This window comes from Hyla sarda, chromosome 4 (genome assembly GCF_029499605.1).
Source record: "Hyla sarda isolate aHylSar1 chromosome 4, aHylSar1.hap1, whole genome shotgun sequence".
NCBI classification, from domain to species: domain Eukaryota; kingdom Metazoa; phylum Chordata; class Amphibia; order Anura; family Hylidae; genus Hyla; species Hyla sarda.
The window spans coordinates 172,158,403-172,175,167 of NC_079192.1; the positions used below are offsets into that span (position 1 = coordinate 172,158,403).

The 16,765-nt window shown below is 41.4% G+C and overlaps 1 protein-coding gene across 1 annotated transcript in view; it reads left to right on the forward strand.

Annotated features, from left to right (window-relative positions):
* The window catches only part of CCDC33 (coiled-coil domain containing 33), a 106,435-nt gene that overhangs the window by 25,176 nt on the left and 64,494 nt on the right, over nt 1–16,765 (forward strand). Inside the window, exons 4-8 of the mRNA XM_056572758.1 lie at nt 5,866–5,999; nt 9,572–9,681; nt 12,609–12,710; nt 12,787–12,869; nt 14,780–14,894. Coding sequence (XP_056428733.1) covers nt 5,866–5,999; nt 9,572–9,681; nt 12,609–12,710; nt 12,787–12,869; nt 14,780–14,894 — 544 coding nt within the window. The remainder of the gene's footprint in view (nt 1–5,865; nt 6,000–9,571; nt 9,682–12,608; nt 12,711–12,786; nt 12,870–14,779; nt 14,895–16,765) is intronic.

Here is a 16,765-nt window from a genome sequence, read left to right on the forward strand (position 1 = left end):
AAAACATACAGGTACAGGTAAGTGACGCATTTCAGCTGTTAGTGCACAGCCTTAGTCATGACTAAGGATGTGCACTAACAGCCGAAACGGGTCACTTACCTGTACCTGTATGTTTTGTTATGAATAAACTCCTCATAATTCAACTGACTATACAATGCTGGACTACTTCATTCTTTCTAATAAAGAAGCCTGTTTCACACGTCAAGACCGGATGAGTGCTCCATTCTTTTACATATCTATATTGGATACATCCTTTATATTTCCCATTCCTTTTGAATAGGCTTCTTCCTTTTGGCCCAAAAACTGCAGTAGCAGTGTTCCAAAAAAAACACCAGAAAAATACCTTTGTGGAAACCTAGCCTAAAGCTGAGTGTCTGTTTCTTATGACATGTGAATTCTGCCATTCTTATCTACTAAGTTATAAAGAAAAGATGAGGGGAGTCATTGGGAAAATGTCATTAGACTGGTCATTGAATAAATTGAAGAACTGAAGGGACCCTTCTTTTAACTAGACATTTCAATGAATTATCTAATAGAGATGAGTGTAATTAATTTGGTTAATGAATTGCTGAATCATGATATTCTACATTATCATTCCCAAACTTAAGACCTTCTCCAAAAAGACATTAGGCCATTTTCAGCAAGTAGGGCTCCATGATGTCTATGCTACTTAGTTGGCTACAAATGTGCTTAAAGGGGTATTCCAGGAAAAAACTTTTATTTATATATCAACTGGTTCCAGACAGTTTAACAGATTTATAAATTACTTCTATTAAAAAATCTTAATCCTTCCAATAATTATCAGCTGCTGAAGTTGAGTTGTTCTTTCCTGTCTGGCAACAGTGCTCTCTGCTGACACCTCTGCTTGTCTCGGGAACTTCACAGAGCAGAAGAGGTTTTGTTATGGGGATATGCTTCTAAACTGGGCAGTTCCCGAGAGAGCACTTAGACAGAAAATAACCATCAGAGAGCACTTAGACAGAAAATAACAACTCAACTTCAGCAGCTCATAAGTACTGAAAGGATTAAGATTTTTTTTAATAGAAGTAATTAACAAATCTGTTCAACTTTCTGGAGCAAGTTGATATATATAAAAAAAAAAAAGTTTTTTCCTGGATAACATCTTTAATGCTGTGGAAAAAGATACGGTACAGCTTTTTACAGCAGCTTGGCGGTCATTAAATATATAGAACACTCTGTTGGAAAATGTTATCAAACCTTGCGCAGAGGAAAAACTGACTAGTTGCTTATAGCACCTCTAAAACTCAAACAAGCGATCTGATTGGTTGCTATTGGCAACTGGTCAGCTTTTCGTCTGCACAGGTTTTGATACATTTCCCCATATGAGGAGTGTGCTGCCTGTATCTTCCAGCCAACAGCAGCCTGCAACTGTCAGCATAGGACTTTAGTCCAATCCAGGCAGTTTACCCCTGCATTGCCATGATAGCATTCGCAGCATGTACACATGAGTGAACTGACAGGAGTCACACCTTTCAGGGGTCCAAACAACACCTCTGTGCCACAAATCCAGAGTGCCGATCAGTTACCATGGCAGCTTGAGGCGTTCTGAAAGCCTCTGTGTCTGCCATGAGATTACGATGCAAAAAACTGGCCCCAATATCGAATGGTAGACAAAAATAGTAAAAAAGTTATAGGAGTCAGTATATGAAGATTCAAAGCATTTATATATTTGATAAAGTAGAACATAACAAAAATTGTACTAATTGAGTATGACTTTAATTGTACTGAACTGCACAATAACGATAACATAACATAGAATCCCATACAATTTTCAGAATTGCAGGGGTTATTTCAATGTCAGCCCACATTCTTTTTTCTGTTTCACAGTACTTTTATGGCTTGTTGGTAGGTTTAAGGGTGTATGTAAAAAGTACAATGGGTCCTGCAAAAAAACAAGCCCTCAAGGGGCTCTGTATGTGGAAAAGAGTTATGGCTCTTAAATGGCGAGGAGTTACAAACATGCCAATACCTGTATATCCACTTTCTGATGGGGAAAGGTATACAGGTAACCAGCATCTATGTTGAGCTGCCAATGCCTGATGTTCCCTAATTTCCACTGTATGAAAACCTCACATAAAAGACAATGTGATCCCGACTCTTTTTTTCTCGGCTTTTGCACCCAAGCGACACAATTTGCAGCCAAAAAAAAACAAAAAAAAAACTCCATTTTACAAGAAAAACACAAAAAGGGGGTGTGGCCATGGGAGAAAGGGGGCGTGGTCATAACAAAAGAGGCATGTCCCTGAGAATTTTGAAAAATCCCAACATATTTACTAAGGTTTCCACAGAAAATGTGGTGGATTTGAGCTGGAAAAAACCTGACAGATAAGAACAGTTGTAAAAAAAAAAAAAAGCAAAACATAGGGAAAAGTGCAAAATGTAGGGAAACATTAGTAAATACCTTAAGAAAATACCTGTCGGGAATCAAAAACCCACAAAGAAAACTCCACTCCACTCAGTAAATAACCCACCATGAAGTGGAAACTGATTAGCCACTGCATGTCCATTATTATTATCACCTAACTTGGACAGATTGGTATCCCCCTTGAAGTAAACAATGAAGGTTCTGATTTCATATATGCAAGCAGAGAATTAAAGGGTTCTCACTTGTTTATACTGTTTTTTGTTATTATGTTTGTGTGTTATGTATGTATAAGTATGTGTTTTTTTATGTGTGTTGTGATTATGTATATCTGTATTTTCTTACCTTTTGTGAAGATCCGGAAGCTGGCCCCTTTTTCTTCCAGCGGCTTGCTGTGTAACCTCGGCCTCCGCCATGTTGTGTTCGGTAAGTGGGATGTCGGGGGGTGTGTTCTTGCTTCTGTCCTTCCTATCTTCTGACGTCCGAGGCGAATCTTTTCTTCCTGTTTCTTCCGTGGCTCAGCGACGAATCTGCAGCCTCATCCAGCGCATGCGCAGGTAGTTTGTTTGTTTTTTTTACCAATAAAGTTATTTTTGTCTAATTGACAAACTGTCTGCGCATGCGCGAGTACGCAAGTGCTACGCTATCAGTGTAGCGTACGTTAGGCCTACGCTAATAGCGTAGCTTCGTGCAAGCGCAGACAGTTTGTCAATTAGACAAAAAAAACTTTATTGGTAAAAAAAAAAAAAAAACTACCTGCACATGCGCCAGAAGAGGCCGCAGATTCGTCGCTAAGCCACCGAAGAAACAGGAAGAAAAGATTTGCCTCGGACGTCAGAAGATAGGAAGGACAGAAGCAAGAACACACACCCCGACATCCCACTTACCGAACACAACATGGCGGAGGCCGAGGTTACACAGCAAGCCGCTGGAAGAAAAAGGGGCCAGCTTCCGGATCTTCACAAAAGGTAAGAAAATACATATATACATAATCACAACACACATAAAAAACACACATACTTATACACACATAACACACAAACATAATAACAAAAAAACAGTATAAACAAGGGAGAACCCCTTTAATAAGTGAAAGTCTTTTGGAAATACTTACAAACAATATTTGCTGATCATAATACTTCTTGTATATTCACATATTTGTTAGCAGTAAATAAGACAGGATGATCCCGCACTCAACGCGTCCATCGCTGGGTCAGAAAAGGCACATGGAAGGAATGAGGGTGGAGAGGTAGGCGGGGGCTCAGAGGCAAACACCGGTGGTGTTTGCCTCTGAGTCCCCGCCTACCTCTCCACCCTCATTCCTTCCATGTGCCTTTTCTGACCCAGCGATGGACACGGTGAGTGCGGGATCATCCCGACTTATTTACTGCTAATGCTTGTACTTCTGTTTCTGATCCGTTCCATCCTTGCAGCTTTTATCATTCAGTTGCTTCCATATATAATTTTTCTCCTACATTTTATTCATTTATGAACTGGGCCTCCTCTGTTTCTTTTTTACGTGGATATTCATATATTTACTGAAGGATACAAATCTTCCATGTAGCCTGGATGTCCACTGTGGTCAATCAGATTGGTCAAGGACAATATTCAGAACAAAATGCAGCGGTGCACAACTCTCCTTTGTCATAGAGTATATATCTTTTAGACACTGACACTGAGTCAAAATGGGGGGGGGGGGGGGGGTTAGACACTAATATAAGTGACCCTTCAATTAAATTGGGTGGTATTTTACTTATAGTTTGAAGGCATATGAAAACAGTGCTAAAACTATCTCATGGGGTAAAACAAATAACATTCTCTTGGTTTTTCCAGCTTTATCCATTGAGCTTTGCCTGTTTAGTGTTTTTTCCATTTTGTGAGGTAATGCCCAAAGCTGCTCTGTATGGGACATGCAGAGTGTATTTCACTTACTTATTTAAAGTTGTTACCGTACTGAGTTTTTAGATTGACAAAAGAAAAAGTAAAAAAGTAAAATGGCATCACTTGCATATTTAACTGTATGGACATTGAGGTTGTGGCAATGGTGGTAGCTGTTGTGGTCCACATTAAAGGGGTACTCCCAAGGAAAACTTTTTTTTTTTTTTTTTAAATCAACTGGTGCCAGAAAGTTAAACAGATTTGTAAATCCCTTCTATTAAAATTTTTTAATCCTTCCAGTACTTTTTAGGGGCTTTATACTAAAGAGAAATCCAAAAAAGAAATGCATTCCTCTGATGTCATGACCACAGTGCTCTCTGAAGACCTCTGCTGTCCATTTTAGGAACTGTCCAGAGCAGCATATGTTTGCTATGGGGATTTTCTCGTGCTCTGGACAGTTCCTAAAATGGACAACAGAGGTCAGCAGAGAGCACTGTGGTCATGACATCAGAGGAAATGCATTTCTTTTATGGATTTCTCTTTAGTATACAGACCCTAATAAGTACTGGAAGGATTAAGATTTTTAGTAGAAGTAATTTACAAATCTGTTTAACTTTCTGGCACCAGTTGATTTAAAAGAAAATGTTTTCCACGGGAGTACCCCTTTAAATGCGCAGAAGTATCCTGAAGCAGCTTGGCATTTTCTAATATTATATGTCCCATCATCCATCATCTCCAGTGATACAGCCAACTCCAAATGACTAATAATATATTTGCTGTTTTTTACAACAAGCCTCAACAGTTTTAATGAGAAACCTAATCTGTTATTGAATACTGTATTTCATGCAAGGCATAACTTTTAGGCGGCAAAGAGTAATTTTCACAAATGTACTCCTGTTTTGTTTATTTTTCCTGTAGCCTGCATAACAGGATTTACCAAATAGAAGATCGGACCATGGAACCTCATTACTATGTCCCTCGGTCCATATGTAGCATATTAGGCTTTCTGAATACATCACATAGCAATATGAGAGTATACAACAGTTCTATGTATGAGCTGCATTGTATATTATCAACGACTGATCTAGGTCTGTGGCTCAATAAACAGCTTTTACAGCTCTCCAGGCCCCCATTTCTCCTCGGACATTTTTTTATTTCCTTTTTATATTTTAACCAAACCTGCCAGACTTGTTATTCTATTCTCTCAAGCTCAATAATGATCTGAGGGCCCCAGGCCTAGAAACACTTTTGCTTTAAGAGCTGCTAATCCAGTCTGAAAATTGTTTTTTCTTGAACTGCTAATGGGATATTGCTGCCCCTCCTTGTCTTCTCAGGGGGTTCAGTTTCCATTAATATTTCATCACCTTGGTCCAGAGCCGAAAGATCACATGACTACAACCCCCATCCAGTCCCTCCCCCATCCAATTGTCAGTCATAGCCTGGTGACTGACAGTATCGATACAAGCAACATGTTTATAAATAAAACAAAGACCTATCTATCTATCTCATTTCTAGTTCACAACGTCAATACAATGACCCTGTAGTATAAAGTATATGGCTGGACAACTTTCTTATTGGTATCGGTTGCTCGCCTTTTTTTGCAGAATGAGCAGCATCAATGAGAAAAAAGGAACTGGAGCACAAAGCATCTCTCATGCGGCACAAGCTCCAACTACCAGCCCAGTCTGGGGCGAAACACTGACCATGACAGTGACAGAGGAGGAAGCAGAAGAAGAAGGTAGATATGGAGAAATGCACATTTTTGTAAAGATTTTGTTATATCTTTTCATGTGACAACACTGAAGAAATGACACTCTGCTACAATGTACAGTAGTGAGTGCACAGCCTGTATAACAGTGTTTAATGTTTTGTCCCCTCAAAAAAACTCAACACCCCCCCCCCATAAATGTTTAAACCTTGACAACAAAAGTACAGAGTACAGAGTACACCCCTAAGTGGAGTTGTCCAAATTGGGCCCAACTAGCCATTTTACCTCCCCGTTGTCATGTGACTCATTATTGTTACAAAGTCTCAGGTGTGAATGGGCAGCAGGTGTCTTAAATTGGGTGTTATCCCTCTCACACTCTCTAATACTGGTCACTGGAAGTTCAACATGGCACCTCATGGCAAATAACTCTCTAAGGGTACATTTAGTTATCTGCAGAATTCTGCTGTGGAAAATCTTCAGCGGATTTTGCTACCATTGGCTTCAATGGGTCCAAAGGAAAATCTGCAAATCAGAAATGTTGCTCTACATAAAGATGGCCTAGGCTATAAGAAGATTGCCAAGACCCTGAAATTGAGCTGTAGCAACCAGCGGTTTCACAGGACAGGTTCCACTCAGAACAAGCCTCGCCAAGGTTGGCCAAAGAAATTCAGTGAATGCGCTCAGCGTCATATCCAGCACGTATGAATGCTGGCAGCATTGCTGCAGAAGTTAAGGGGTGGAGCCGCACTCTGCATCAAATTGGTCTTCGTGGCTGTTGTCCCAGCACATGAAAGCCTGCAACAGTTTGCTTAAGACAAGCAGACTGTGGACATGGATTACTGGAACCATGTCCTGTGGTCCGATGAGACCAAGATAAACTTATTTGGTTAAGATGTTGTCAAACACGTGTGGCGCCAACCAGGTGAGAAGTACAAAGGCAAGTGTGTCTTGCCTACAGTCAAGCATGGTGATGGGAGTGTCATGGCCTGGGACTGCTGGCTCTGGGGAGGTACAATTCATTGAGGGAACTCTGAATGCCAACATGTACTGTGACAAACTGAAGCAAAGCAAGATACCCTCCTTTCAGAAACTGGGCTGAAAGTTAATATTCCAACATGATAACAACCCCAAACACATCTCCAAGATGACTACTGCCTTGCTAAAGAAACTGAGGGTAAAGGTGGTGGACTGGCCAAGAAAATCTCCAGACCTAAACCATATTGAGCATCTGTGGGGCATCCTCAAACATGGTGGGGAAGTGCAAGGTCTATTACATCCACCAGCTCTGTGATGTCATCATGGAGGAGTGGAAGAGGACTCCTGTAACAACCTGTGAAGCTCTGGTGAACTCCATGTCCCAGAGGCTTAAGGCAACACTTGAAAATAATGGTGGCCACACAAAATATTGACACTTTGGACCCTATTTGGATTTCCATTTAGGGGTGTACTCACTTTTGTTGCCAAGGCGTCATTTCTTTGTTGTCACACGAAAAAATATAAAATATTTACAAAAATGTGAGGAGTGTACTTAATTATGGGCGATACTTTATAACATCCCAATTATGTTGCCATTGGTTACATACAGAAGGGATAAGCAGCATCTCAATACATTTCCTATGGTTATTACAATCCAAGTAAAAGGATGTCTGTAAACAATGTCATAATGTTTATGCTAATTTATGAATATTCTTACAGTAGCCCATACATCATTAATAGATCCCCCATTTTACACCCCCTTTATAATTACTTCTTTTGATCCTGTAAAACATAGATGTGTGGGCGCTCGAATATATAAGGAGCTGAATACATTATAATATTCCAATTTACACTAATTAGAATGTGACCACTCAAAAGATCTGAGAATCCAGACTTTTCTTTATCTCCCACATGGAAAACAAAGCTTTGGTACCCACGAGTAATGGCAGACAATACAGTGCCCCGTGAGCTTAAAGGGATACTCCACTTGCCAGCATTGGGAACATTTACATCCGAACGCTGTGTGCGTGCTGCGGGGGTCGACCATGCCCCCTCAATGCAAGTCTATGGGAGGGGGCGTAACTCCCCCTCCCATAGACTTGCATTGAGGGGGCATGGCCTGACATCACGAGGGGCGTGGTTGACCCCCGCAGTGCGCACACAGCATTCGGAACTAAATGTTCTGAACACTGGCCAGTGGTGTAACCCTTTAACACCTGTTCTGGTTCTTTATCTTCACTGCATGTTTGTCAATCTTCACTGCACCACCGCCTTTCTACTTATGAAACAGGAGGTACCATAATTCCAGCCCAGAAAGCAGAGTATATATAATTGTTGCAGAGCTTAGAATTGCTGGAAGACATAAGAATGTAAATGGTAAACTACAATTCGATGTAGCATGACTATGATCAGTGGCCCAGATTTACCAAAGAATGTCTACGGTAGAGCTATTTTCCCACGTTTATTTGGGTGGTGGGTTTGACTAGCGGGCATCTTATTTATCAAGAAGGTGTAGCAGGATGATGAATTTTGCGCAGCTCTGCTGTGGTGGGAAAAGCTCTACCACATACACTTTTTTTAGACGCTTGTGAAGGAGAGAAGTAGACACTTTCCCTGGTCCTGAATTTGGCAGGTTAGGTGTTTTTACTTAATTTCACAGAGATGCCGGGACATTTTTACTTGCATTTTAGACGCTACAATCAAATTTGATTACGGTGTCTAAAGGGTTAAAGCTGGGCATCACCGTGATCGGTGATGTCTGGCATTAGAGATGGGTCCTGCTGGCAGATAGCTGCCATGACCACCCAGCTATGATCTGCGCTTAGCTCCTGAGCGCGTCATAGAAAGGGAGTGGGACACTGTCGTCCATACAAGAGGTTAAAGGTTGAATTGCGTAAGGTAGAAGTAATTCTCACGCCTACTGGTAGGTGGTGTAGCTTTGTGCCTAAAAAAGTACTTTTGCGCACAAAATAGCGACTTTTGACAAAAGTCGCAGAGGATAAATATGTGACCACTGCATGGTCAAAAAGAAAAAGTTCTACATGTAGGCAAAAAGAGTGAAACTGTCTACATCAAAAGATGCATAAAAGTCGCTACATATGCCGCTTGTGCCTGAACTGCGCCTAAACATAGACAAAAAAAATGCTCTAAAAGCAATGATAAATCTCCCCCAATAACCTTTGCTGAAGCTCTTTCATTTCTTAGTTGCATCCAGAGTTTATTTAGCAGCCAAAACAAATAAATCATTGGGAGAAAAGGGATTGTGTGGATGTTGGCTTTATCCTAATTCACGTTGAGTATATTCACAATCACATTCACCGAGTGTGGCAGAGCATCTTCATGGAGAAAAGGCCTGAAATATCTGATTTCATCTTAGTGGTTGCTTCAGACAGCTCATTCTACACCACTACAGCAGTGAACATTTGTTGTCCGGCCTGCTCTGAGAAATTGTCATTAGAAACTCTGGGAATCCATTTATTCTGTGTGATGAAGCTGCCGCACACTGGTCCTGTCACTGTTGCTGAAAGGCAATGGGCAATCGAAGACAACATGATATGTAACAAGGTTAAAATAGTTTTTTTTGGGGGGTGTTCTGGTCTATAAACATTGTATTTTTATACTTACAGAGCTTATCCTGACTGTGGCTGATAATCCCTCCCAGGACTTTCTACTGGAATACAGACTGCCTATACATGTTCTGAAGCCCTTTCACCCATATCATATGTGCTTGGTGAAGGTAGTAAACGGGGGCAGGAGGGGACTCAATACAATCCACTGTGCATCATGATGTAATACCTTGTATTCACTAAAGTCACAAATGCATCTCTTATTTGTAAACACCATGTTTTGGGTCTTAAAGGTTTTATGCAGCAAAAAATATCTTATCCTGTGGATAGAGGATGAGTATCTGATTATGGAGGTGGGTTTCACTGCTATCTTCAGAACCTGATCCCGATGTGAGGTGCAGAACTGCATCCTATGCAGTTCTGTGGTCGCCCCACCCCTCAGCGGTCCGGAGATTTCCGAACATACAGCGAGGGGAGGGGAAGGCAGAACTGGGCAGGACACAGATCTGCACCTCCTTCAGCCCCGTACACAAGGACGTAGATTTTCACAGCCCCGCTCTCACTTCCCCACTCCTGGACGTAGATTTTCTCAGCCCCTGGATGTAGATTTTCACAGCCCCCTGGATTGAAAATCTATGTCAAGGGGGCTGTAAAAATCTACATCCAGGAGCGGAGCTGAGCGAGTGGGGCTGTGAAAATCTACGTCCAGGGGGCTGTGAAAATTTACATCCCTCCTCTCCTCCTGAGGGAGGTGCGAGGAGGGAACTGTGTATGGGTCTGCGCCCTGCCCAGCTCTGCCTTCCCTTCCCCTTGTTGTAATGTTTGGAAATCTCCGGACAGCTGAGGGGTGGTGCGACCGCAGAACTGCATAGGAAGCAGTTCTGTACCTCACACCAGCTATTAGAGAACGCACATGTTGTAAATGGTACATGCTCCATTCATTTGTATGAGAGCGCCGGAGATGCCCTAGTTCTGTGCTCCGGTATCTTCAGTGCTCCCATAGAAGTGAATGGAGCACGTCCTGGGGAGGGGGGATGTATGTCAGCAGTCAGACCCCCTATTATCAGATTCTTATCCCCTATGCTGTGGTTAGGGGCTAAGATATTTTTCACCGGGCAACCCCTTTAATCATGTTGAAAGAATACAGTCCATCTGCACAACAGTACAGGTGCCTCTCCAGGTGTATTGTTACACCAATGCTGTATATGACTGTATACATTAGAGTGTTTTACTTTCATAAATTACAAGCCATAACCTAACCTGATAAAAAGAAGACTGTCAGAGCTGTCATTAAATGTTGTAGAAAACAGTACAACATTTAATATGATGCAAATTTTCCTCAATATTTACTACTTTTTATGGTTTGATACACCAAAAATGTTATGTAACTTTTAGCCTACAATATATCTTTTCTTTGAGGAAATTTTTATCTTTATGTCAGTTTAAGCTCTGTTTTCCAAAGAGACAGCTCCAAATCCTTTTGCATAAACAATAAGGTAAAAGATAAAATTCTAAACCCTCGCTATATAGGTTCATTAAAGTGGTACTCTGCCCCTTAAATGGGCACTGTCAGATAAAAATCTTTTCATATGTTGTAAAGCATGTAAAACCAATAGGTTATGCAATTGCTTTCATTAGAAAATTTTCAGTATTTTATACAGAAAAAGCCAGTCAAACAACTGCCCCCCCCTGCCTGCTTGGACACATACTAGTCCGGCTGTGTCCATGCATCATCACCTATGTCATGGACACACTTCCTTGATTGACAGCTGTGAATGCAGGGCTCATAGCTGGAGGAAGAATCTTCCCACTGTCAGCTTGTTTCCCGCTACTGTCAGTGAGGACAAGCTGGGAGTTGTAGTTTTGCTAATGCTAGGGGAGATGTGAGCAGACAGCATACTGGGGGAGGAGGCGGAGACCTGCAGAGTGAGGCCACGCCCCCTCCCTTTGAGAGGAATTCAGACTAGTGAGCTAAATTAAAAGTGTAATAAAAAAAATAAAGAAAGGTGATAGACACATAAACATGTACATGGTCAGGATTAGGTACTGAGTGATATATTTAAAAAAAAAAAAGTTTTTTTCATCGAACCATATTTTCTAAACTAACACAGATTATATTCCCTAACTACTACGAACACCCCTCCTGCCCTTAACAAGAATTTCTGAGCTTTAAAAAGCTCTGTATCATACCTTTCTCTTTGCTCACATTGTGTGAGCTCCTGGCAGGAGAAAGTGGGCGTTCCCCAGCAGGCATAACATCACTGAAGCCTGTGAGAGCTGTGCCTCACCATGCCTCACACTTCCAGAGTTTGGTCTCCTGCCAGGCCGGGAGGAGACCAAACTAACTGTTTGACTTGCGGCAGGGAACAGAACAGAGCCATCTAGTGGCCATTTTTTCAATCACTTTAAAAACATAAAGGTTGAGAATTTTATCTGCAAGTAAGTAGCAAAGTCCAAAGGAGAGGGCATAAGATGTCTGATCACAGGGGCATCTGGGCTGATGGGATACACGGAGCGAAGTCCACTCCATGCCGGATGATGGGCGACCACAACCCCGTCACGCTCCCTCTATTCATGTCTACGGGAAACAGCATGACGGCGGTGTACTAGCTTTCACGCCCCTCCCATAGACATGAATGGAGGGGGTGTGGCGTTACATGACAAACACTGAAACCATAAGCTTCCATGCTCAGTACATCAGCGGTGCCGTCCGCTGGGACACCCCCGTGATCAGATGTCTTATCCCCTATGCTATGGATAGGGGATAAGATGTTTAGGGGCTGAGTATAACTTTAAGAGATCAGTATGCAAATCAAAATGCCATTCTGTTAAAAGATGGACATTCACTTTAAGCAGTGATGGCATCAAATTCTGTCAGATATCAATTCAGACATGAATAGTTGTGTAGCATGCCTTATCATTATAGAATTTGCCATCAAAACACTACCTGCATATAGTGTTGCTGTAGTGTTAGGTTAGCATGTGAGGGGGGCAGCTTCCCTTCCCCATTATAGCTCTGTTATTATGATACCTATGCCATGTATTTAATTATTGTTTTTACATATGTCCTCAGTGTTCACATATGTTTGCTTATCAGGCACATAACCAGGCTCCTAATGGTTGTCACCTTTACGTCAGTATTGAGCGTAGAACAAGCTCCATTACACAGCAGAATGGGTTTACTTACAGTGCATTACAGGTAAGCTATAAATGTCCTAAAGGTCAGATTTTGGTGTAAAATCCAGATACAATGCTACCATGGCTTGTCTTTACAGGTTCTACTAGTTGGCGTTGAGAGATCCCTTCAAGATCCATGCTTTCCTCTTCTGGCCCTAGCCCGGATTGTCCCCAGCTACAGGTAGATTTTTACAAGGCAAATATAACAGTTGTACTTTATATATATTTCTACAATTTATGTTGAATGATTTAAGAAATGTTATATGTGAGCAATAACAAAAACAAAAGAAAAATCTAAATAAATGTAATAGTATTTGTATCTTGTCCAATAACCTAGGGCAGAGAAAAGACACAAGTATGATAAACAACATCAAAATACTACCTGGAAGGGTTTTATAGCTTATTTTGTTGGCCCTGTTTGACATTCGTGTATTCAATGTTGAACATAATTTGAGAAATAAGATAATAAAAATTATTCTGAGACTACTTACTGCATATCTTTGGTCTCCCTGACTGAAGATCTTATTTGTTCTGCACATTAAATTAAGAACATTAAAAAAAAACATGTTATGGGATGGAGAAGGCAGGCACACTGAAATGACATCATATGAGTGCATATGAATGATCTACCGTATTATGTTATTAGGTGGCCAAAAGAGTCTTTGGGGACTACTACTTCTTCCTATTGCCAGCTAGAGGAAACAGTAGTCTAAAGTAATGCTACCATCCATCACCATCATTGCCTATGTCACTTCTCTTACTGCCAGTGCGGTTATAATACAGAACAGAACAGAATGTAGCCATCCAGCAACATTTTATTAATTGTGACAACCTTTCTTTTGTCTTATAAACTGCTGTAATCCTTTGTCTCAAGTGATATTAGACCCCATAAATGAATGGGCAGTCTGTAAAAATAGCTGACTTTTTTACAGTGTAAAAATAAAAGCTGATGCATTTATAATGTTCAGAAAAGTGCATAGTATTGTAAAATTATTGTAAGAGTAAACGTTCATGTCAGTAGTGTGACCTGTTTACATATATCATTTATCAACTTTAATTCGCTATAATTCATTTTCCAGTTTGTCTGTATGAATTTGTGGTTGTCCATGATCTTTTCATAAGTTGTTCAGAAGTTAAACAAAAAATAAATAAAGTTAGGATCACTGATTACACCAATCACAGCATCCTTAAAGGAGTAGTCCAGTATCAAATAACTCATCCGCAGTATAGGGGATAAGTGTCAGATCGCAGAGGGGGAGGGGGCGGAGACCGCTGGGACCCCTGTGATCTCCCGCCTAGCCCCACGACTCTCTGCATGAATGCAGTGTGTCAACCCCCGCGTTCACGTATCTCAGGCTCTTCCATAAAGATGAATGGAGGCAGGGCTGGTGCAAGAATGTTTGCCACCCTAGGCAAAAGCTAATTTTCCCACCCTTTAACCCCGCCCATTGTATCTGCCCTTTGACAAGCCCCACCTTCCTACTGGGGTGACACACTGTAACAAACCTCCTCGTCAGGTAATCACTTTACTTCTGGGGTGACACACTGTAACAAACCTCCTCCGTATGCAATTACTGTGTTTACTGTCATGGCTCTCCTCTAGCTGGCTGAAGAATGCAGATTAATATGGAACCGGGGTGCGATGGTGGTGCTGGCTGGACGGGTGCTTTGGATGAGCAAGTGCTTCAAATGCTGGCTGGCTACTAACTTTTTTGCAGCGGGCAGAGTGGTGCCCCAATCAAGAGGGCACTCTAGGTGGCTGCCTATTTTGCTTATAGACAGACCCGGCCCTGCATGGAGGGGGCATGTCAGCCACCGCTTCGTGCCATGGACTACACACTTCATTCATACAGAGAGCCGGAATGCCGAGTAAGTGACCGTGATGGATCCAAGCAGGTAGACAATCCGTGATCTGACACAGATCTGACACAAGTTGTTTGATACTGGACAACTCCTTTAACAAATACAGAAATGCCTGGATTGTACCGATTTAACCTGCATTAGCTTTATTCTTTAATTTATTGCATTAATAAATCAAGTAGCCAATGAAAGACTTTGAAATGTGTCCTATATATACTGTATTTCCTATAGACAGACAGTTCAGCCTCCGGGTATGCCTGGGGTGTCTCAGGTCAAAGTGACTTTCCCAGAAACTTCTCCATCTTGTTTCCAGATACCACAAAGAGCAACACAGGGACAATCCCAGGTAAACATATACCAATTTTAGGAATTTGATGTATGCCTGCCAGTTGTTCTGTTCTACAGAAAAGTGTTTTGAGCCATGAATCTTGCATATTCAATATAAAAAACCTCAGGCATGTACATATACAAAATAATTGAATTAAAGGAATACAACATAGAATATTCAATAGTTATACTATACAATATATATTGGACTTCTAAATCTACAGTCACCAGGTACACCTAGAATGGAATTTACTGTCTAAGTTTGTGACATTTTGAAAGACACTCAAACCATTACATGGAATCTATAATAACTGTTTGTAGCCCCTGTAAACACAATTCACAGTTTTAAAACATGGACACATTCTGGATACAATTGTGAGTTGGAATATGCACCTCTTTTGGGAGTCCTGAGCACATCATCTAGGAGGGCTTAGTCCATCCAACCCATACGCTCAACTCACTGTAGGATGAAGGAAGCACCACATCAATGGATTATTTGAGGTAATTTTTTGCATTTACAAGTGAAATGTTTTGGCTGTTCTGTACAGCCCTTATAAAGCATGGTTGACAAAGACTGTATAGAAAAGCCAAAGCAGCACACTTGTGAATGCAATAAACTACCTTACAATAATCCACTGACCTGGTGCTGTCGCCATCCTACATTGCACACAGTACATTCTGTATGCATAAATCGAAAAAAATGGGGTATGTGCAGCTCACAATATAAATTAATCGAGGCTAAATGGAAAGTATTTACACCAAAAAAATACTAGTACAAAATAATATATAAGGAAAAAAGGGGGGGTACCAAATGCCTCTAGACTAATACCATAAAATGGTACATGATGATGAAATTACAGAAAAAATAATAATAAATAATAAATCGGACTGTGCTTCACTTTAAATGATGTACAAATTTAATATAAAAAATACAAATAGGACATAAAATAAATAATACAAATCTAATACATAAATGCCTCCTACCACAGGGCCCTTGTGGGGAGGTGAGATATTTGAATACAAAGCATATATTAAAAAAATTTTTGTAAAAATTATAGCATGTGAATTACGTTCTACCGCTATCTCAATATATTGTAAACCGACATAGTATACTTTTGTGCGGTATACTCCGTTCTCATGTGATTTAGAACAGTTCACAAAGTGATATAATTACCAACTCCTCAGGGTGGTTTTGGCTGGACGTCCGAGAGATGAATATATGAGGACTGTGTCCAGCGCTAGTGTGCGCTTACGGTGACGGGCCCGGATGCCACAGGCCAAAAAGGTCACCGGTCACGGAATAATTGCAGGCTCGATGGCAGATGTAATGGAGGCTTTATCCAGCGCTGGCATGCGCTTGCGGTGACGGGCCCGGTTGCCGCAGGCCGAAGAGAAGTCACCGATCACGGAGTGGCTCCGGAGATGTAGATATACTCGGAGATATATGGATCTTGCTCCGGAAACAGGGAAAGGAAAGCCTCGTGGGAGATCTCTCGGCGTCTGATGGAATGGCGGATGAATTACAGCCAGGTGTAAAATCAGCAGGTGATGGAGTTGTGTCGGAGGTAAATGGTGGCGGTTTGTGGATTGCGGTAGTCATGCGATAAATATTTCATATTTATCATGAAATATTTATCGCATGACTACCGCAATCCACAAACCGCCACCATTTACCTCCGACACAACTCCATCACCTGCTGATTTTACACCTGGCTGTAATTCATCCGCCATTCCATCAGACGCCGAGAGATCTCCCACGAGGCTTTCCTTTCCCTGTTTCCGGAGCAAGATCCATATATCTCCGAGTATATCTACATCTCCGGAGCCACTCCGTGATCGGTGACTTCTCTTCGGCCTGCGGCAACCGGGCCCGTCACCGCAATCGCATGC